The 23327-nt window shown below is 40.0% G+C and overlaps 1 protein-coding gene across 9 annotated transcripts in view; it reads left to right on the top strand.

Annotated features, from left to right (window-relative positions):
• Positions 1-21749, top strand: part of LOC112260125 (collagen alpha-1(XXV) chain) — a 337796-nt gene extending 316047 nt beyond the window's left edge. For 4 of the 9 annotated variants that reach the window (XM_042328516.1, XM_042328517.1, XM_042328512.1 and 1 more), the window contains 15 exons: positions 201-245; positions 331-375; positions 596-676; positions 888-950; positions 1196-1246; positions 6859-6885; positions 7455-7535; positions 10087-10122; positions 10292-10345; positions 10426-10479; positions 10637-10663; positions 11096-11149; positions 16640-16717; positions 19008-19046; positions 20923-21749. In XM_042328516.1, coding sequence (XP_042184450.1) covers positions 201-245; positions 331-375; positions 596-676; positions 888-950; positions 1196-1246; positions 6859-6885; positions 7455-7535; positions 10087-10122; positions 10292-10345; positions 10426-10479; positions 10637-10663; positions 11096-11149; positions 16640-16717; positions 19008-19046; positions 20923-20949 — 762 coding nt within the window. In that variant the 3' untranslated portion in view covers positions 20950-21749. Of the gene's footprint in view, positions 1-200; positions 246-330; positions 376-595; positions 677-887; positions 951-1195; positions 1247-6858; positions 6886-7454; positions 7536-10086; positions 10123-10291; positions 10346-10425; positions 10480-10636; positions 10664-11095; positions 11150-16229; positions 16317-16639; positions 16718-19007; positions 19047-20287; positions 20403-20922 lie in introns of those variants that run through there. The other 5 variants (XM_042328514.1, XM_024434986.2, XM_024434985.2 and 2 more) reach the window with 5 other exon arrangements.
• The last annotated feature ends 1578 nt before the right edge of the window (positions 21750-23327 follow it).

Here is a 23327-nt window from a genome sequence, read left to right as displayed (position 1 = left end):
TGTGTATTTTATTTGTATTTAACCTTTATTTAACTAGGCAAGTCAGTTAAGAACAAATTCGTATTTACAATGACGGCCTACCGAGGAACAGTGTGTTAACTGCCTTGTTCTGGTTACTGGCCCAACGCTCTAACCACTAGGCTACCTGTCGCCCCGTATATGATGGTAATAACAATAGAATATTTATCTTGTGAATCTAGGGTCCCCCTGGGCCTCCTGGACTATCAGGACCAGCGGGAATCAAGGTAATCCATTACTCTCTGTGAGCGTTCGTATGTGTGTGTGCAGCAAGCAGCGAAATCCATTGCCAAAATCCATTCTCTGTTTCAGGGAGATCAAGGCATGCCTGGCCTCCCTGGACTGGACGGTGAAAGGGTATGTAGACCCAGATGTCTCAGTACCCAGTCATGCCTAGTAAAGATATAGGCCATCAAAAGCCATTCTTGAAGATTTACATTTTACATTGGAGTTCCTAACTAATCATTAATCAAATATGAGGGAGGAAGACATACAGTACTCCAGGAATTTAGTTTGACACCCCTGCAATACATTTTCCCATTCTGATTGTCATTCTGAATACTCTACCTCTGCCCAGGGTTTCAAAGGTTCCAAAGGAGACATGGGAATCCCTGGCACATCTGGAGATAAAGGAACTGTTGGTTTACCTGGTTTACCAGTAAGAGTGTATCGACTAATCTTAACACATATGAAATTATTCCTGACACCAATAAGTGATAGTAAATAGCTTCAGCGTTGACAATAACCACTATAACTTTCTTCTGTAGGACAGCATTTACAGATAAGATATGCTGACTGTTGATTTATTAAGTCTTGAACACTTTGAGCAGCATTCTTTAGAATGTCATAATGAATGTTCTGTTTCTTAGGGTGTCAATGGATTGAAAGGAGATAAGGGTGATTCTGGAATGCCTGGTCCCGAAGGGCCCTCAGTAAGTTAACTCAAAACGGACATACAAATGTATTACATCTACATATGGCAATGCATTTATTCAAGATACCAATAATGCATCAGGGAGGTTCCTTCACGCTTAGGTTTTCTCACTTCATAGGCCTGAAACGGTCAGTGTATGATCTTACTGTGCTATATGATGACAAAATCTATATAATTGAGATTATGTAACCATTTGAGTAATATTGGTTCAACCTGATTGGATTGTCTCCCTCTCACATGCAGATTATTGGCCAACCTGGAGCACCTGGGCCCCATGGCCCCCCAGGCCCCATGGTGAGTTGTCCCCCTAAATCAAGGTTGGGCAGTTCCAGTCCTCAAGGGCCGTATTTGTGTCACACACACATCTTATTAAACAAATTGTAATTGTGGTCTAAAGTGAAGACTATTAGTTGATTATTTGAATCAGGTGTGTTAATGTTTGGTTGGAGTAAAAGTGTGACACCCTCGAGAACCAGAGCTGCAACCCCTAGCCTAGAACATCCACTACACTCTTAGGGAAAAAAGGGTTCGAAAAGGGTTCTTCGGTCCCCGTAGGGGGACCCATTTTGGTTCAAGGTAGATCCCTTTTGGGTTCCATGTAGAGCCCTCTGTGGAAAGGGTTTTACATGGAACCCAAAAGGGTTCTTACAGGGAATCAAAAAGGGTTCTTCAAAATGGGACAAAAGAATCTTTTAAGGTTCTAGAGAGCACCTTTTTTTCTGAGTGGTAAACAACTAAAATGCATCTCTGGCTCATCTATGCAGTGGCCAAGAGGCATATTGCCATACAAGGAAATGTAAATGCACCCAGACAGCCAGTCAGATTTTAGATTGCCAGTGAATTTTGGATTCAGTGTCATGGCATTTCAGTCTAAGCTGTTATAATGTGTCATGTAGATGAAATAACAAGACCCTGAAGTTATTGTTCATGTTGATGTTATTCTTCATGCAATATGTGTCATAGTTCAAAGAGACAATATGGTACCACCTTTTTCTTAAAGCTGTACATGTCAGAAGGTGAGTGTAGCTGGTGCATGAAGTCAGGCGCAGGAGAGCAAAATGAGTAGCAACGTACTTTACTCAAAAATAAAGGCACAAGGTAACAAATACACTTGACCAATAACAAAATGGTAAATATTACGCACGGGTGACAACAGCACCCGTCTAGAAACCAGCCATCATGTACTGAAATGAACATAGAAACAATCACGTACAAAAACATGGGGGAAACAGAGGGTTAAATACATTAACATTTAATTGGAGGATGAAAACCAGGTGTGTAGAAAACAAAGACAAAACCAATGGAAAATGAAAGGTGGATCATCGATGGCTAGAAGACCGGTGAAGTCGACCGCCGAACGCCGCCCGAACAAGAAGAGGGACCAACTTCGGCGGAAGTCGTGACAGTATCATGTGATGTATCATGCCTTCCCAATGTCTGGTTGATTCCTGTAGATTACCTGCCCACTCATAACAGCTGACACACTGCCACTCATTACTCAGAGGCACCCACTCAAAATACACTTAACAAAAATATAAACGCAACATGCAACAATTTCAAAGATTTTACTGAGTCATATGACTGGGTATACAAATAGGCATCTGTTGGTCAGAGATATCTTTAAAAAAAAAAAGTAGGGGCGTGGATCAGAAATGTGTGCAAATGTGTGCCACCATTTGCCTCATGCAGCACGACACATCTCCTTTGCATATAATTGATCAGGTTGTTGATTGTAGCTTGTGGAATCTTGTCCCACTCCTCTTCAATGGTTGTGCGAAGTTGTGGTATATTGGCGGGAACTGGAACAAGCTGTTGTATACGTTGATCCTGAGCATCCAAACATGCTCAATGGGAGACATGTCTGGTTAGTATGCAGGCCACGGAAGAACTGGGAAATGTTCATCTTCCAGGAATTGTGTACAGATCCTTGCAACATGGGGCCGTGCATTATCATGCTGAAATATGAGGCAATGGCGCCAGATGAATGGCACGATAATGGGTCTCAGGATCTCGGCACGGTATCTCTGTGCATTCAAATTGCCATTGAAAAAATGCAATTGTGTTCGTTGTCACCATATACCCCATAATGACAAAACAAAACAGGTTTTTAGAATTATTTGCAAATGTATTAAAAACAAAAAACAGATACCTTATTTACATAACTATTCAGACCCTTTGCTATGAGACTCGAAATTGAACTCAGGTGCATCATGTTTCCATTGATCATCCTTGAGATTTTTCTACAAATTGATTGGTGTCCACCTATGGTAAATTCAATTGATTGGACATGATTTGGAAAGGCACACACCTGTCTACATAAGGTCCCATTCTTAAATGGAAGAAGTTTGGAACCACCAAGACTCTGGCCACCCGGCCAAACTGAGCAATCGGGGGACAAGGGCCTTGGTCAGGAAGGACCCGATGGTCACTCTGACAGAGCTCTAGAGTTCCTCTGTGGAGATGGGAGAACCTTCCAGAAGGACAACCATCTCTGCAGCACTCCACCAATTAGACCTTTATGGTAGAGTGGCCAGATGGAAGCCACTCTTCAGTAAAAGGCACATGACAGCCCGCTTGGAGTTTGCCAAAAGGTACCTAAAGACTCTCAGACCATGAGAAACAAGATTCTCTGGTCTGATGAAACCAAGATTGAACTCTTTGGCCTGATTGGCAAATATCAAGTCTGAAGGAAACCTGGCACCAACCCTACGGTGAAGCATGGTGATGGCAGCATCATGCTGTGTCCTTGTGTGGCCCAGCCAGAGCCCGGACATGAACCCGATCAAACATATCTGGAGAACTGAAAATCACCGCTCACCATCCAACCTGACAGAGCTTGAGAGGATCTGCAGAGAAGAATAGGAGAAACTACTCAAATACACGTGTGCTAAGCTTGTGGCGTCATACCCAAGAAGACTCAAGGCTGTAATCGCTGCCAAAGGTGCTTCAACAAAGTACTGCGGAAAGGGTTTGAGTACTTACAGTCGAAGTCAGAAGTTTACATACAACTTAGCTAAATACATTTAAACTCAGTTTTTCACAATTCTGGACGTTTAATCATAGTAAGAATTCCCTGTCTTAGGTCAGTTAGGATCACCACTTTACTTTAAGAATGTGAAATGTCAGAAAAGTAGTAGAGAGAATTATTTATTTTAGCTTTTATTTATTTCGTCACATTCCCAGTGGGTCAGAAGTTTACATACACTCAATTAGTATTTGGTAGCATTGCCTTTAAATTGTTTAACTTGGGTCAAATGTTTCAGGTAGCATTCCACAAGCTTCCCACAACAAGTTGGGTGAATTTTGGCCCATTCCTCCAGACAGAGTTGGTGTAACTGAGTTAGGTTTGTAGGCCTCCTTGCTCGCACATGCTTTTTCAGTTCTGCCCAGGTCAGGGCTTTGTGATGGCCACTCTAATACCTTGATGTTGTTGTCCTTAAGCCATTTTGCCACAACTGTGGAAGTATGCTTGGGATCATGGTCCATTTGGAAGACCCATTTGCGACCAAGCTTTAACTTCCTGACTGATGTCTTGAGATGTTGCTTCAATATATCCAAATCATTTTACTCCCTCATGATGCCATCTATTTTGTGAAGTGCACCAGTCTCTCCTGCAGCAAAGCACCCCCACAACATGATGCTGCCACCCCCGTGCTTCACGGTTGGGATAGTGTTCTTTGGATTGCAAGCCTCCCCCTTTTTCCTCCAAATATAATGATGGTCATTATGGCCAAACAGTTCTATTTTTGTTTCATCAGACCAGAGGACATTTCTCTAAAAGTTACAATCTTTGTCCCCATGTGTAGTTGCAAACCGTAGTCTGTCTTTTTTATGGTGGTTTTGGTGCAGTGGCTTCTTCCTTGCTGAGCGGCCTTTCAGGTTATGTCGATATAGGACTGGTTTTACTGTGGAAAAATATACTTTTGTACCTGTTTCCTCCAGCATCTTCACAAGGTCCTTTGCTGTTGTCCTGGGATTGATTTCCATGTTTTGCATCAAAGTACGTTATCTCTAGGAGACAGAACGCGTCTCCTTCCTGAGCGGTATGGCGCCTGCGTGGTCCCATGGTGTTTATACTTGCGTACTATTGTTTGTACAGATGGACGTGATACCTTCAGGCGTTTGGAAATTGCTCCCAAGGATGAACCAGACTTCATTTTTTTTCTGAGGTCTTGGCTGATTTCTTTTGATTTTCCCATGATGTCAAGCAAAGAGGCACTGACTTTGAAGGTAGGCCTTGAAACACATCCACAGGTCCACCTCCAATGGACTCAAATTATGTCAATTAGCCTATCAGAAGTTTCTAAAGCCATGACATCATTTTCTGGAATTTTCCAAGCTGTTTAAAGGCACAGTCAACTTAGTATATGTAAGCTTCTCACCCACTTTAATTGTGATACAGTGAATTATAAGTGAAATAATCTGTCTGTAAACAATTGTTGGAAAAATTACTTGTCTCATGCATAAAGTAGATGTCCTAACCGACTTGCCAAAACTATAGTTTGTTGACAAGACATTTGTGGAATGATTGAAAAATGAGTTTTTAATAACTACAACCTAAGTGTATGTAAACTTCTGGCTTCAACTGTTTGTAAATGTGATATTTCAGTTTTTGTCAAATAAAATATATATATATATATATTAGCAAAAATGTATAAAAAATAGTTTTGCTTCATCATTATGGGGCATTGTGTGTAGACTGATGAGAGAAAAAAACAGGCTGTAACCTATCAAAATGTGGGAAAAAGTCAAGGGGTCTGAATACTTTCCAAAGGCACTGTAGTTGAAACCAGAATGAATCAGTGAAGAGCACACTAATCCAGTGTGCCAGTGGTCATCGAAGGTGAGCATTTGCCCACTGAAGTCAGTTACGACGCCAAACTGCAGTCAGGTCAAACCCTGGTGAGGACGATGAGCACGCATATGAGACGGTTTCTGACAGGTTGTTGAAGAAGCCGGATGTGGAAGTCCTGGGCATTGTGTTGTGTGGCAAAACTGCACATTTTTGAGTGCTGTTTTAATGTTGACAGCACAAGGTGCACCTGTGTAATGATCATGCTGTTTCATCAGCTTCTTGATATGCCACATCTGTCAGGTGGATAGATTATCTTGGCAAATGAAAATGCTCACTAACAGGGATGTAAATCAATTTGTGGCCAAAATTTGAGTGTCTCAAATTATGCTGAGAAATATGTTGCACACTGCAGTACCTATCATCCTTGGGCATAGACAAAAGTCAAGTAATAAAATTGTATGATTTTGTGGTTTTATATATCATAAGCAGTGTGACAAAAATGTATGTGTTCTGATTGTCAAACAAACTTGTCCTATTTGAGGTATCTTCCCAGACACAGATTAAGCCTAGTCCTGGGCTAAAAATATCCAATGAGAATGCTTATTAGTCAGGGACTAGGCTTAATATGTGTCTGAGTAACTGGCCCGATAACTACTATCCAAAGCCAAGTAGTCACATTTCATGATTTTATTTATGGTCAGGACTTGTCCTATCTGGAGTGTTAAGGGATTCTTGCACCTGAAATACTATGAGTCAGCAATCCACTTTTACTTATGGAAATCCGCTTTTCCCATTATCTGCATGTTCACTCAGCAATATAGGGCTAGTTATCTTCCCAGTGTTATTCCACAACAATGCCCACATAAACCTACTTAGATCAAACAACAGAGTTACAGTAAAAGTTTATCATGGATCCACTAATAAGATAATGTATTGAGTTTCACAACCGTAGCGTCTTCTGAAGTGAACGCTCATAGCTTGCTCCTAATCCATATTCCTGAAACTGATATTTAGTAGGAAATTACATTAATTCCATGTCAAAATGTCATCAGGTCAAATTAATTGATACAACTAGTCAAAACACATGCATTTTCTTGATTCTGTTTTTCAGGGACCCCATGGCTTCCCTGGACCAAAGGTAAATCCAGATAAGAAAATTGCTTTTGCAATTTTGCAGATAAGACAGCTTGCTTTTGCTGTTATAAAATGCATGCAAAACACATTCAAATGTTAATAATGTAACCATTAGATACATGTAATACCTTATTATACCTTTCCTTGTTAGGTACTGCAAATTCCAATCTCCTGCACAGAAATCTGGGCTGTCATAGAATAGTTTGGCCCAATCCCAATGCTCTCTACTACCAAATGTTTTATGTAATTCTGCCAGGACAATTTGGCTGGAGAAAATTATATTTGGTGCATTAATAGAGCTATTAATGAATTTGACTCTGGGGCGGTAGGTAGCTCTCTAGCCCAGCACAAATGTGCTGCTTCAGCTAATCAAAGTTTTTATGAGCAGTTGATTAGTTGAATTAGGGGTGTCGATACTGAGCTGGGACAAAAGCCTGCACACCTTATAGTTATCCAGGACCAAGATCTAGGGAAATGGAGCGTGCAGCAGCATGTGTCTACTGAATTCTGTCCATCCACGTATTGCTCATCCCCTGCTCCTAAGTCAACCTCTGCCACTCCTCTTGTATTTAGGGGGAGGCTGGGAATCATGGTCTGAAGGGAGTACGCGGGGAGTCAGGGCACAAGGGAGACAGAGGACCCCTGGGCCTCCCCGTAAGTACAACACTCAGTCCTCCATCCTGAGAAATCATCTCACCACCACAACCATGTCCTCCATTTTCCACCCCAAAACCCTCTCCTCTGCTTTCAGCCCCTGGTCTATTTCCTGCTCTTTGTGTGCATTCCTGCACAGTATATATTTTTTTGTGTCTGTATCTGTCTTCTCCTGCGTTTGTCTTTCTCTCTCATTCGCCTGCTTGTGCCAACAGCATTTCAACCTGTGTTTCCCCGAGGATTTCTTTCACCAGTGGTGGCAAAGTTAGCGTAGGGTGGGGGGCGTGCGGTCTCAGACCAAACTTTTTACAGGCTCTCCTCTTGGCAGCAGAGACAACATTTTTCTGTTTTAAAGCAAATTTCCTGCAATTCTACACATTGTGTCATGGGGCTGAGAAACAAATTCAGTTTCAAACCTCATTTACGGCAATTCTACACATTTTGCCATTGCTTATGCCGTGTTCTTATGCTATTTGATTGACTCAAATGTCATAATAAAATCAAAATCATGCATTTTTTAAAATTTTTATTCTCACTGACTGTCAAGTTTTAATTTAGTTCTCAAAGATGATCTTGTTTAAAAAAATATATATAGCTCCATTATACAGTTGAAGTCAGAAGTTAACATACACCTTAGCCAAATACATTTAAACTAAGTTTTTCACAATGCCTGACATTTGATCCTGGTAAAAAATTCACTGTCTTAGGCCAGTTAAGATCACTACTTTATATTAAGAATGTGAAATGTCAAAATAATAGTAGAGAGAATTACTTATTTCTGTCAGCGTGTGTAAAAGAGGCGAAGTCAGGTGCAGGAGAGTAGCATGATGTAAACAGGCTCACTATATTAAAGTTCCAAAACGAGAGCAGAACATTAAAAAAATGCACTCAAAAACACAGAGCATTACAAAAGTAAAGCGCGTAAAAAGACACCACAGCAACATGAAACAGAGGGTTAAATACAAGTAGCTTAATTGGGGAAATGAAAACCAGGTGTGTATGGAAACAAGACAAGACAAATGGATATATGAAAAATGGAGCGGCGATGGCTAGAAAGCGAATGAATTTTGGGTGAATTTTGGGTGAATTTTGGCCCGTTCCTCCTGACAGAGTTGGTGTAACTGAGTCAGGTTTGTAGGCCTCCTTGCTCGCACACGTTTTTTCAGTTCTGCCCCCAAATTTTCTATAGGATTGAGGTCAGGGCTTTGTGATGGCCACGCCAATACCTTGACTTTGTTGTCCTTAAGCCATTTTGCCACAACTTGGGATGGTGTTCTTTGGCTTGCAAGCCTCCCCTTTTTCCTCCAAACATAATGATGGTCATTATGGCCAAACAGTTCTATTTTTGTTTCATCAGACCAGAGGACATTTCTCCAAAAGGTACGATCTTTGTTCCCATGTGCAGTTGCAAACCGTAGTCTGGCTTTTTTATGGCGGTTTTGGAGCAGTGGCTTCTTCCTTGCCTTTCAGGTTATGTCAATATACAATATAGATACATTTGTACCGGTTTCCTCCAGCATCTTCACAAGGTCCTTTGTTGTTGTTCTGGGCTTCATTTGCACTTTTCACACTAAAGTACATTCATCTCTAGGAGCGGTATGATTTTTTTTCTGAGGTCTTGGCTGATTTCTTTTGATTTTCCCATGATGTCAAGCAAAGAGGCACTGAGTTTGAAGGTAAGCCTTGAAATACATCCGCAGGTACACCTCCAATTGATTCAAATGATGTCTATCATTCGAGTCAATTAACCTATCTGTCACGCCCTAGCCATAGAGAAGCTTTTATTTTCTATTTTGGTTAGGCCAGGGTGTGACTAGGGTGGGAATTCTAGTTTTGGCCGGGTATGGTTCTCAATCAGGGACAGCTGTCTATCGTTGTCTCTGATTGGGAATCATACTTAGGCAGCCTGTTTTTCCACCTTAGTTGTGGGTAGTTGACTTTGTTAGTGGCCTGTATAGCCCTAGTAAGCTTCACGGTCGTGTTTGTTATTCTTTGTTTTGTTGGCGACATTTATAAATAAAAAGAATTGTTCGCTCACCACGCTGCACCTTGGTCCGGTCATTTCCCTGACGACGTTCGTGACACTATCAGAAGCTTCTAAGCCATGACATAATTTTCTGGAATTTTCCAAGATGTTTAAAGGCACAGTCAACTTAGTGTATGTAAACTTCTGATCCACTGGAATTGTGATGCAGTGAATTATAAGTGAAATAATCTGACTGTAAACACTTGTTGCAAAAATTACTTGTGTCATGCACAAAGTAGATGTCCTATTAGACTTGCCAAAAATGAACAAGAAATGTGTGGAGTGGTTGAAAAATTAGTTTTAATGACTCCAACCTAAGTGTATGTAAACTTCCGACTTCAACTGTATTTGTGCATGTACAGATTTTTTGGGGTATCTGGTTTTAGTCGTTTAAGTTTACACTGAACATGAGTGTTTTCCCCCCTGTCCCAATAACAACCTCAAACAATAAGTGTTCTTTTCACTGTGTTCATCTTGTATTAATTCCGCCTTGTTCATGTCACTCATACATCCATAACGGCAAAGGGAGCCTCCGGCTTGGACAGCAAGCCTGGAATTAGGGTGAGTTTCATGTGAACCAGCGTCACCCCCTCCCCCCCACACATACTTTTCCATGAGGAAAGGTTGGGGTGGACCATATCAACATTATGGTACAGTATATGGGAATGTAGTCTGACCAGTGTTGTCTTACCTGAGGGTATTGCTTACGATTGTGTCCACCTCTCCACAGGGTATGGACGGGCCTGTTGGTTCCTCCGGTCCAGCCGGGCCAAAGGGGGACAGAGTAAGTGTGTGATAAATTATATGATGTAAGAAAGATTGCCTATGTTGTGAAAATGTGATGCCTATTTGTGCTTCTGTCAGGGTGAGAGAGGAGCTGCAGGTGAACTCGGGCCAAGGGGACCTTATGGACTTCCTGTAAGTGTGCTCTGATAAAAACAAAACCCCAGCCAACACACAATAGAGTTCTAATAACAAACACAATCTTATATCAGTCATACAAGTTCGTAACTAGCTTAAAACATGTAGTACAGTATCTGAAAAAGCTCTTAGGTTATTCTGTGTTTACTTTCAGGGAGCGGCTGGAACACCTGGCCTTGATGTGAGTGAGGCAGTTTTGTCTGTCCCTGTCAGACCTGTGATATCTGTATCCTATATTGCATGCTGTTATTTCTTAATGTGTTCTTGAAGAGGAGTCATTTCATTTCATCATGAATGTACACTCTGTATCAAAGTACATTCTGCAAATATACTGGATGTATAAGTCTGTCAAAATGACAGCACTAGTCTGTCTTTCTCACTGAGTACCTTCATTTCCTCCATAACGCACGTTCCCTTGTGTTCTTTTTGTATCTCTTTTATTGTCCCTCTATCTTCCTCCTACTCTCTGTTCATCTTCTTGCCTTTCTAGGGTTGTAACATTGTCAGAGAGAGAAGTGACCCTCCTTGGATGTTCTATCTACACTGTTCCTAGATCAGGTCTTATCAGATTCACTCCCCAGGGCACCAGTACTGAACTAGTTGTATTTTGCAGGGGTTGCCAGGCTTAAGGGGAGAGAAAGGCGACCCGGGGGAAAGAGGAGAAAAGGTAGATCTAGATATGCTACCTTGGGGAATGAATGACACCCCCATAATTTTACGTAGGATTACTGGTGTCAATGGACAATGAAGGAAAGGAACTAAGCCTTTTCTTTACAAAGTGGATTCACCAATGAATATCTTTTGAAAATTGAATATCACTTTAATTGAGTGGAGTGGACATATGACAGTTGTTATGACAATGTGAAAGGAGTGGTATGGTATTTGACATAGCTGTAGTGAAATGCATTGGGTTATTGATGACATAATTCATGGGTCTCAGGATGCTTTCATAGTGCTAATGTGCTGTACAAATTGTATGAGCATTTGTATGAGTCATTATGAGGGTCATATGGCAAAGGTGCATAAAGATGTCGGAATTCAGATATGATGTTATTGTTTTACCACTGTCCACTTAGTTTATAAACTATGGCACGCGACATAGTTCAATATAGTGCAATAAACATAGCATAAACACGCGACATAGTGCAATAAATAAGCACAATATAGTTTTTCGGTTTCTCAAATTGCCGGCATCTTGGAGCTAAAATTTGATTCATGTATACTTAGCTAATGACCACACAAAAAAAGAGTAAAGGAGAGCAATGTACAATACAGAGATGAGGCATTTGTGGTAAGTGCACAGGTCCATCTTTATGCACCTCCACTATTAGATGGGACATTTCAATTTTGAGCTTCATATTTATCATCTCCAGCACCACCCCAACATCAACATACTGTATTTGAAAATGGCAGGTTTCTATGTTTTGTTCGAAAAAAGAGGGAAGATAAGTGTTTCCAATGACATCATCGGTGTGCATCATGTGATTTTAATCAATTATGAGTAGGCATTGCCTACTAATTGCCTACTAATTGTCTACTAATTGGTTGATGATGTCATTGGAAACAACTCTCTTCCTCTGTCTTTTTGACTACAAAATGTAGAAATTCATTATTTTCACATTTGTTGATGTTGGGGGGGATTCTGGAGATAATGAAAATGAAGTTTAAAAATTCAGACATTTCCCTTTAACTCTAAATTCCATTCTCAATTCTCTCAAATGTCAACTATTGTTATTCACCATTGAATAATTTGTCACTTCATTTATCAAAATCATTTCAATCAAATCACATTTTGAAGCCTCCAAAGATTAAAATAATGTGTCTTTTTTTGTAAACACTTACATTCACGTAATAAGAATCTGAACATTATAGCAAATTAGACTAAAAGTGAATTGAGAGGTCGTCCATTGACAACAGGCAGTAAATCATCTTTCTATTGGTTTTCTGCAGTTTCCATGCATGAGCATAACCCTTCTAACATCCCATGTTGTGTTATTTTGCCTGTTGTTGACCCTGCTTGTAGACCTGGTCTTTTTAAATAGCCTGTATCATTGACCGTCTGTGTCCGTTTACTGCTTTAGTGTCCCAATGAAACTGTATTACTTATTTTGCCTACGCCAAGGAGGGGCAACTCCAGTCCTGCTTCGTGTCACACATGTTCTAAACTGAAGACCATGAATAGTTAATTATTGGAGTCAGGTGTGTTAGCTGGGGCTGGGGCTGGGGTAAATTTGTAACACCAATCAGGCCCCCAAGGACTGGAGTTTCCCATCCCTGGCCTACACAGTGCAATCCTAGCCTAATGCGACTTATATTTTTTCACTTTAATGCTGTCACACAATCTCTGGCAAATATGAATGACTTCATTTGAATTTTCCATGTTCAATAAGCTTCTTCAGACCTAATGCATTCTGAAACCATATACAGTATATATTACGGTTTAATGTAGTCTACATCTTTTGGAAACATGGGTACCTCCATGATTCATGGTTGAGGCTTTTTCCATTGTAAATCAATTCAGGACAATTTTATTCAATACATAAATACTTCCTGAAAATACTTCTGATCAACAAATTGAATTTCAATGTACTTAATGAATAGACTCTGTGGGAATTAAACAGACCTCAACCCTGATTATGCACTTTTGCAGTGGACTGTGAAAAGGGATAGAGTACTTGCTATTTCTAGTTGGTGGAATGGGGTGTGTTCTGTGCCTCTGAAGGTGTTTTCCCTGCTACTCTTTCTCTTCCCTTGTGCCTTCTACTGTACGTCCCAAGAGATAAGCTCTTTCCTCTCCTCTGCTCCTTCCCGCCGTTCCCCCTCCTCCTATTCTGAGGAATGTTCTGGACTTCCAAATTCCTGGTCCCTAGTTCTGGTACCTCTCCTATCTAACATTGACTACAGTATGTCTTCCCTCCCTCCCTATGTAAGCAATAGCTTCACTTTTAATATATCCCCCTTAATTTGCAGTGTCTTAATGTTCTCAGCTGACAATTGTGACCACTGTGGACCATTGTGCAACTGTGGTCTTTGTGTTGATTAATCTATTCAGGGCTAATTTAAACCGTGCAATAGGAACCTGTCCAAATGAGAGCTCCATGAAACATTTGAAGAAATACAATGAGCTACAAAAGTATTAGGACAGTGACCCATTTTAGGTTGTTTTGGGTCTGTACTCCAGCACTTTGTATATGAAATGATACAGTGACTATGAGGTTAAAGTGCAGAGTGTCAGATTTAATTTAAGGGTATTTTTTCATCCATATCAGTGGATCATATCATCATCCATATCATATCAACTGTTTAGAAATGACAGCAGTTTTTGTACATAGTCCCTTCATTTTAGGGGACCAAAAGCATTGGGACAAATTCCCTTCTATGTGTATTAATGTAGTCAAAAGTTTAGTATTTCGAATTTACAGTGCATTGCGAAAGTATTCACCCCCCTTGGCACTTTTCTGATTTTGTTGCCTTACAACCTGGAATTAAAATAGATTTTTGGGGTGTTTATATCATTTGATTTACACAACATGCCTACCACTTTGAAGATGCAAAATATGTTTTATTGTGAAACAAACAAGAAATAAGACAAAAAAATGGAACTTGAGCATGCATAATTATTCACCCCCCCCCAAAGTCAATACTTTGTAGAGCAACCTTTTGCAGCAATTACAGCTGCAAGTTTCTTGGGGTATGTCTCTATAAGCTTGGCACATCTAGCCACTGGGATTTTTGCCAATTTTTCAAGGCAAAACTGCTCCAGCTACTTCAAGTTGGATGGGTTCCTGTTGGTTGACTAGGCAATCTTTGACTAGGCCATTCCAAGACATTTAAATGTTGAAGGTGAACCTCCATCCCAGTCTCAAATCTCTGGAAGACTGAAACAGGTTTTCCTCAAGAACCATCCATCATTCCTTTAATTCTGACCAGTTTCCCTGTTCCTGCCGATGAAAAACATCCCCACAGGGATTTTGTTCTCGGGGTGATGAGAGATGTTGGGTTTGCACCAGACATAGCATTTTCCTTGATGGCCAAAAAGCTCAATTTTAGTCTCATCTGACCAGATTATCTTCTTCCATATGTTTGGGGAGTCTTCCACACACCTTTTGGCGAACACCAAACGTGTTTGCCTATTTATTTTCTTTAAGCAATGGCTTTTTTCTGGCCACTCTTCCGTAAAGCCCAGCTCTGTGGCGTGTGCGGCTTAAAGTGGTCCTATGGACAGATACTCCAATCTCCGCTGTGGAGCTTTGCAGCTCCTTCAGGGTTATCTTTGGTCTCTTTATTGCCTCTCTGATTAATGCCCTCCTTGGCTGGTCCGTGAGTTTTGGTGAGCGGCCCTCTCTTGGCAGGTTTGTTGTGGTGCCATATTCTTTCCATTTTTTTATAATGGATTTAATGGTGCTCCATGGGATATTTTTTTATAACCCAACCCTGATCTGTATTTCTCCACAATTTTGTCCCTGACCTGTTTGGAGAGCTCCTTTGTCTTCATGTTTCCCCTTGCTTGGTGGTGCCCCATGTTTCGTGGTGTTGCAGACTCTGGGGCATTTCAGAAAAGGTGTACATATACTGAGATCATGTGACAGATCATTTGACACTTATATTGCACACAGGTGGAAATTATTTAACTAATTATGTGACTTCTGAAGGTAATAGGTTGCAACATATTTTATTTAAGGGCTTTATATGAGCTTCATGCATGCACCACTTTTCTGTTTAGAGTTTTTATTTTTATTTTTTTACAAGTAATTGTTTTCATTTCACTTCTACAATTTGGACCATTTTTCATGTCCATTACATGAAATCCAAATTAAAATCTATTTAAATTACCGGTTGTAAATGCAACAAAATAGGAAAAACGCCAAGGGGGATGAATACTTTTGCAAGGCACTGTATGCGTCGGTAACTCATCATTAATCATGATTCATTCAGAATTATCCATAATCATTGTAGCATCCACATGAATGAAGAAATGTTTAGAAACATATTCTATTCTCATTTACAATAAAAGTGCCTTCAAAATTACACAATACCTCATTTACCATTCATTTCTATTGGGCACAAAATAATCTGAAACAAAACCAAAACTAACAGCAAATACATCCAACACGTTTGTAGAGTCACAAGCTTGATTGTGTGCTAGGAATATGGGACCAAATACTATATGTTTGACTACTTTAATACACAGAGCCAAAACAATAACATATGTCTTACTGTCCCAATACTTTTGTAGCTCACTGTAAATTAATATTTTGTCCCGTCCTTTTGTAGTACTTTATTATATGGTATAGAAATTACCAGGTATAATGACAATTGACATGGTTAAATTGTAATGACACAATAATAATCTAATAATATATTAGGTTTCTTTGGAATTTATCAAATCAAGCACCGCTAGGCACTATTGGAACTAGGTAATTATATGTTCCAGAAAGTACCAAATGTTACCACATAAATAGGTAAATACCAGTGGAAACAGTACCGTAGAATAAAGTGGCAACGAAAAGTTTAATCTTTAAGGAGATCTATCCTTAAATGATGCTTAAATTGGCCTTGCTCTACCCAGGGTATGACATTTCGTAAAATATGCAGTTTAGCCAACAATGTTTTGAGATTTCCAAATTGTGAATCAAATGAAGAAAAAAAAGAAACACAAATGGTTGTTCTCGTTGGACTCAGAGAATATTCACCCTTCATCTCTGAGCGGAAAAATGATTGACCTGACTAAATTATTGTATCCACAGGGGGAGAAGGGAAAGAAGGGGAAAAAAGGGCCTAAGGGGGAGAAAGGAGAACAGGGTGCCCCTGGATTAGATGCACCCTGCCCATTGGTATGTCCAAGCTAAGAGTGATGTAAGACAGTTGGCCCCCAAAAAGGAGGAGCCGCCCTGGCTAGCTTGGCACCCACCAGCCATGAAAAAGCCCCAAAAAAGCTTTAAATCACAGAAAATGATTTCTGTCCCTCATGAAGTCCTATTGGCAAGTGCTATGACCTGGGCAAAGGACCAGATATCCCACTGAGTACATTATTAGTGTCTGTAGGTCACAGGGTGGCTCCTTCTTCCCCTCGATCGTATCCCCTTAGCAGGGGGATGCATGGGGTGCTCCGTCCACATCTCTCCCAGTAACACTCCCAGGTCATCTTTATGAACAGGGGTTCCGGGGCTTTAAGGGTGAAAAGGGAGAACCGGGGCAACCTGGTCTGGATGGGCTGGATGCCCCGTGCCAATTGGTACAGTATTCCTCTTTTCCTTTACCTCTCCCGTGCATGCTACTGACCTTTGCCACTGACAAATGGCCAATGAGAAGCCACCGTTTTGCTTTCCTTACCCATGCATGGCTTTAGCATGAGGATTGGAGCCACCCACCCAGCCATCCATACCCCCACCAACTCCCACTCCAAATTACAACCAGCTCACATGCTAAATCACCTCTAGGTTTTTCAGACATTTATTATCTATTTTAGTTCATTTTAGTTCAAAACACACTTCTTCCTGACTAACTGTCTGACTGCAAGCAGCCCTTCTTAACTACATATTTATCAGGTACAGACCTACTGTAATCTGCAATTGAATGCCACTGTACGTAAATGTAAAGCACACAAGCAGTGGATCTGTTGATATTCTCCCTTGATATTCTCTAACTGAATCCCCCTCCCCTACTTTCTCAATAAGTGTACAGGGACGCTTTCCTATAAAAAAAAAACATAATTCCTTAAATGGACTTCCCTTCCAAAGTCCTTTAACATCCCTAGTTCCTAAACAGACTCTAACCATGGCAAGCTATAATCTAAGTTCCTTCAGTTCTCTTCTTTATTGATGCGTTTCCATGCAATGGCAACATGGACCTTACCTCTCCTACCTTTAACCCCCTCTACCCCTTCTGTATTTGTACCAATTGGGCACACCATGACCAAGGAGAGAAGATGTGAAATCAGTTATTGCCCCAGACCTTTCCAATGCCAACTCAAATGTGTAATTCTTGTTTGGTTTTGGGGAGAAGTGTTGTTATCTTGTGTGATTTCTGAGATGGTGTTAACGGATGTTGTGTAATGCATGGAACTGATGATTGCTTTTGTGCTAAGGGTCCTTCTTGAGTGAGTATATTAAGCTAGTTTAGATGTATGTTACTATATAGTGGTATGCATCCACATATTATTCTTATCACAGAACAAATGACACTTCATGAGTGTAATATGTCATATGTTTGCAATTTCACATATCTTTAGGAGTATAGACCCTACACAATGGCACATGGATTAATCATAACTTTGGATAATTTGATAAAATGTACTAAATATAAACCTAAGGGAGGACCATATATCATTGCATGATGAGATAAATGTCACTGTATGTAACCAGCATGAGTGAGAATTCATTGAAATGTGTTAAAATATTATCAAAAGTGAGCATGCCATTACATTTTCCCATTACATTTTGGTTGAAGACAAGACAAGCCAATTAAACATGAAACATCAAAATTACACAAGTAATTCAATAAAACATAAGTGATATGTTAAATTTACTGGCAGATCTTTTAAATGATTATATTGATTAATGTACCATTCTCAACAACAAAAAACTAAATATTATCATGTCTGTCAATGTCTGTGAAGTAGTGTACTGTATTTCCTCTCTCCCTTTTTTATTTTAATTTTATTTATTTCACCAGGTAGGCTAGTTGAGAACAAGTTCTCATTTGCAACTGCGACCTGGCCAAGATAAAGCGTAGCAATTCGACACATACAACAACACAGAGTTACACATGGAATAAACTAAACATACAGTCAATAATACAGTAGAACAAAAGAAAACAAAAAGTCTATATACAGGGAGTGCAAATGAGGTACGTTAAGGAAGTAAATAGGCCGTGGTGGCGAAGTAATTACAATATAGCAATTAAACACTGGAATGGTAGATCGGCAGAAGATGAATGTGCGAGTAGAGATACTGGGGTGCAAAGGAGCAAAATAAATAAATACCAGTATGGGGATGAGGTAGGTAGATAGATGGGCTGTTTACAGATGGGCTATGTACAGGTGCAGTGATCTGTGAGCTGCTCTGACAGCTGGTGCTTAAAGCTAGTGAGGGAGATGTGTCTCCAGCTTCAGGGATTTTTGCAATTCGTTCCAGTCATGGGCAGCAGAGAACTGGAAGGAAAGACGACCAAAGGAGGAATTGGCTTTGGGGTTGACCAGTGAGATGAATGCCCTGTGTCTGTCTATCAAATATCTTCCATCGCTTGGTTATATGCCGATTGCATTCCATCACAGACATTATCATATTTTGGGAAACTAGTCTTGAAATAACAACACTGGTTTTTGTACATGGGGCTTGTGCTGGAGATATGTCGGTACACTTCTTCACAGACCTTGTACCACATAATCTGAGATTTAGAGGCACAACATCAAACAAACATTTGTGAACTAATATCAGTTCTGAGCAAAAAAAAAGCATGTTTGTTTCTGTCACCATTTTGTGACACTAACTAGTCATTTCTTCCCTTTCTTCTCCCCTTACTAGGGCCCAGACGGACTACCAATGCCTGGTTGTTGGCAAAAGGTAAGCATTATCTCAGTAATGTAAGCTTTTTAAAATCACAGTACACACACATAGTGTGTACTGTATTTGAGCTTCACTCAGCCTTGGCCATATGCATGTTTTTTTTGTCGGTTCACATTAGAGGTCTTCACGGATCCACCTGTACCCGAATACCTGAGACCCAATATGTGACCCAAGCGGGTCCGGATCCAGAATTCTAAATAATGTCAAGGGTCTGGTCGGAACTGATATGATTGTCTGTATGTGTAATTTTAACTGACTTGTCCGGAAGGGCCCATACAGACATACACACGACTGCTGCAGTAGAGAGAGAAATGTTATAATTTATACTGCTGCTCTTGCTTTTCAAGAGAGTGGAGCGTTGCGCGTTTAGCTTGTTGTTGATGTTGATGTTAACCAATTATAAGTCATCAAGCTATAAGTCAAACAGGCTATAGTCATAGTGCCTCCATGTGTGGCAAAAGTTAGGAGATATAAATCAATAGAAGATGGAATTAAAATTACGGAATTAAAAGTTGAAGGAGAAGGATAGGCTACAACGACCAAGAGCCAACAGGTAGGCTGCTACGTAATACTGTATGTGAATGGAGTTGTTGTTATTTGTAACTGTAGCATGAGAAAGTGCATGCATTGCAGCCTCAATTGGCTTAGCTAGCTAACGTCCACCGGTTTGATTCTGTCAAGACATGTACTAGGTTATTTGATAATAAATAACCTAGCTATGGTAGCTATTACTCTACTATAGCGCGAGTCGGCTAGGTTTGGTTGCTGTCTCTCTTCCCTTCCTCCCTGCTCCCCATGTCACAAACTCACAGTACGGCCCCTCCCCTGCCTGCTAGAGCTGCAGCTCTCTCTCCCTCCTCTTACACTTTATCAGCTCCAGTTAATAAATTAGCTTAAAAAAATGACTTTTCAGATGCTTCCCTCACTCGGATCGGATTGTACCAGGTCTTGATCCGACAAGTTCTATACGGAACGGGTCTAGTTGTCCTCGGGTCCGTTCGGAACAGGTCTCTATATTTAAAACATTTATTTATGCACATCGGGTACGGGTAGGAATGGTCCATTTCGGAACAGGTCCAATTCTTTGGACCCATGAAGACCTCTAGTTCACATAAATATTTGAGTGGTGTAAAAAATTAAAAATGTCAGGCCTAAAAACCCTTACCTAAAAATTATTTCACCCCATTTCTCTCTTACCTCATCTCACTACATCGTTCTCTCTGTTGTTTTTCTTGCAGTGATCAATCTAACCTGAAAAGCATGGTTTGTAAAAAAACAATTAAAAAAAAAATGTTGTTGGGGTATTTATAATTATTTTTAATGGAAAATATAAAATAAAGAAATCTATGTGTACAAAGAGCAAAGGTCCATCACTCCTAGCTGCTTCTACTCACCTCGCTCTGTGTCACTCTCACATCTGCATCTTGGAGTCCAGATCTTTGGCAATCGGCAGAACTTGCACACACACAATGAAGTCCTTGCATGACCAGAGTGCTCGGGCACAGATTGGAACGAAATGGCTAATTCGGATTCAAGGGGAGTAAGGAGGTTGTGACAACAGAGGATGAGGAGAAGGAGGCGTTGGAGGGATCTGAACTGGCTCTTAACAGCTCTAGCTCTCGCATTCACCATCCATTAATGCCATACTACTAGCTTAAGAGACTCCATCCCAACGAAACACCCTCCACACGCCCCAAAAAGCATGATGACTGTCCTAAACTATATTTATATGTATTAATATACATATTTCATTGATGTGGTCGAATTGTATGGCTTCAGCAAAACACTATCTGGCTGTCAATCTTACCTACTCAAAAAAGAAAGCTCAACATTTTTGGTTTTATTTGTTCCTTTTTCTTTTAATGTTCCAAAGGGAGTCACGCCTTGGCTGGTGGCTTGAAAAGAATTGTTCCCCAGGAAGTAAAGTTGGGTTGATTTTCTTTATTGTGGTGAGATCTGCAATGGGTCAATAGATGCAGGTCTTCACAGATGCACTTGTCTTGAGTCCCAGGGCCCTTTCCCTGTCAACGGCCACTTGTTATTGAACTTGGAGAAGAGTGTTAGAGCTCAATGCACTGTGCACAGCCAATCGGAAATGAGCTAGGCTGACAAGGACTTCGGATTGAACAGACTTGTTTGGGATCCCTTGGAGTAGGGGAGACAGTGGGCCTCGGCGGAGAGATTACAATCATCTCTCCTGCCAATCAAGGAGTGCCTGCCTGTAACAATGTTACAGTCACAACACTACAAGGTCACGAGGGTCAATGGAATTCTGCCTTTTTAGTTGAAGTTTGTTCTTCTACTTACTTTTAACAAAAGTTTTATGTATAATAGCCTTTGGTGCCTCAAGCTTTTGTTCATTCCTTTCCTTTTTAACCTGCTTTGAGTAATTGGAATGGTGTTTATTGCGGAATGGCAACCTCTTGTAAATTGTTGAAGTATAAAAGCACCTATTTTGCGCACTGTTAGTATGTATTGAACGTTGATATTACTGAGTGTTAATAATATGGCATGTACATTATGTATTCAAATGAACATAAGCTTCTGTGTAGCAGAAAGGGAATTTCAGTTGGTAGCAAAGATGATTACACAGCATCAGCTTTTACACTGATTTGCAAACACCAAGTTTTATAATATTATAATAACACTTGTTCATTGCTGGCCATTAAGTGGAAAATACAGTCGGTGAGTTACAATGTGCTTCACTGCAAGTTTATTGTATCTTTACATTTAAATGCAGTGTTTATTTTCAGCAATATGTCTGCAACAATAAGATTTTTGAACATTATGACCTGGTAATTCAGTATGGTACATTTGCAGGTAAAAATGCCTTTCGGAAAAATGTATAATTTTTTACTAGATAATTATTGTCAAACGGCAGTTTGCCTCAACTGGATCATGTCTCCACCACATGCAGCATTCTTCCTTTTCTCTCTCTCTCTCTCTCTCTATATATTTTTTTTTACACAATGTAAATGGTGTATTACATGGACAGGCTCAATAGGTAACACATTTCATTTCAGTTGAATGGCCCTGCTTCCATTTGTAACCCATAATTGTATTCATTGCCATTTACATCACATTCCGTAGCAATTTGGAAAGAAAATTGAGCCTGTTTCTTAATTTCATAATGTCAAGGATGTCCTAATTCTAACAATGCCCTTATGCACAGTGATATTTGATGCATAATGCTATTTGGAACAGTTATTGTATGATTAGTAATCAATTAGTACAATATGTGCCGGTTTCCCAGACACAGATTAAGCCTACTCTTGGACTAAAAAGCATTTTCGATGGAGAATCTCTATTGAGCATACTTTTTAGTCCAGGACTAGGCTTAATCTGTGTCCGGCAAACTGACCCTCTAGCCCCATTTATACCTGGTTCTAACTTGCGTCCTTTGTCCTGATCTTGTCCACATTCTGATTGTGCCCACATTTTTTAATAGGTGTAGACAATCAAAATTGTGATCCATTGTGATCAGATCATCCTGCCAACCTCTGGAGGCGTTGTGTCTGGATATCTTACAAGTGTAGACAGATCTGTACAGAGAGACCATTTAAATTGTACATTTTCCTGTAAAATCATTGACCGGTGGCACCATTGATTGATTACATCACTATGTGTCTTACAATAAATAAATACATATTATTTTTAAAGAATAACTGTGAAACAATTTTCATAAAGAAAGGGGCCAGGAAATCTGGTCACAATGCAGGCACAGTGGATGGATAACAGACACATTTTAATACAATGTATAGACACATTTCTGGAAATGTGGGCACAATCAGAACGTAGACAAGATCAGGACAAAGGACCCATGTTAGCACAATGTATAAATGGGGCTTATATGTAATATCGGCACATGTCCACTCTATAAAACTGATATTTTTGTTGTTTTTGTGACAAGTTTGACCACTCCACCCCAACTGTACAGGGTTATCAGCTATGTCACAAAGTAAATAGTATGCGTGTGAACAGTAGGTCATCTGTTACAGTGTGGTGTCATTATGGTGCTATCATCTTGTTAGAAAAATCTCTAAAGAGTATTACCTATCTATGACAACCATAAGACAACAGAGGTTTCTTTATAATTTTTCTTGTAACAGTTTAAAACATTTTGTGCATATACTTTTTATATTTGTCTCACTATTTTAAGTGTTACATTATTTATTTTTGTATTTTTCTTAAAGAAGGCATTTTGGTTTTTAACAGGCATTCCTTATAAAATGGGGGTAGCTTTCGAAGGTCCTGATACCGTTTTTTTCAGCTTTTGTC

The sequence above is a fragment of the Oncorhynchus tshawytscha genome, linkage group LG10 (assembly GCF_018296145.1).
Source record: "Oncorhynchus tshawytscha isolate Ot180627B linkage group LG10, Otsh_v2.0, whole genome shotgun sequence".
NCBI lineage: Eukaryota > Metazoa > Chordata > Actinopteri > Salmoniformes > Salmonidae > Oncorhynchus > Oncorhynchus tshawytscha.
The sequence above is the reverse complement of the archived record's forward strand: the minus strand, read 5'-3'. Positions and strand labels throughout refer to the sequence as shown.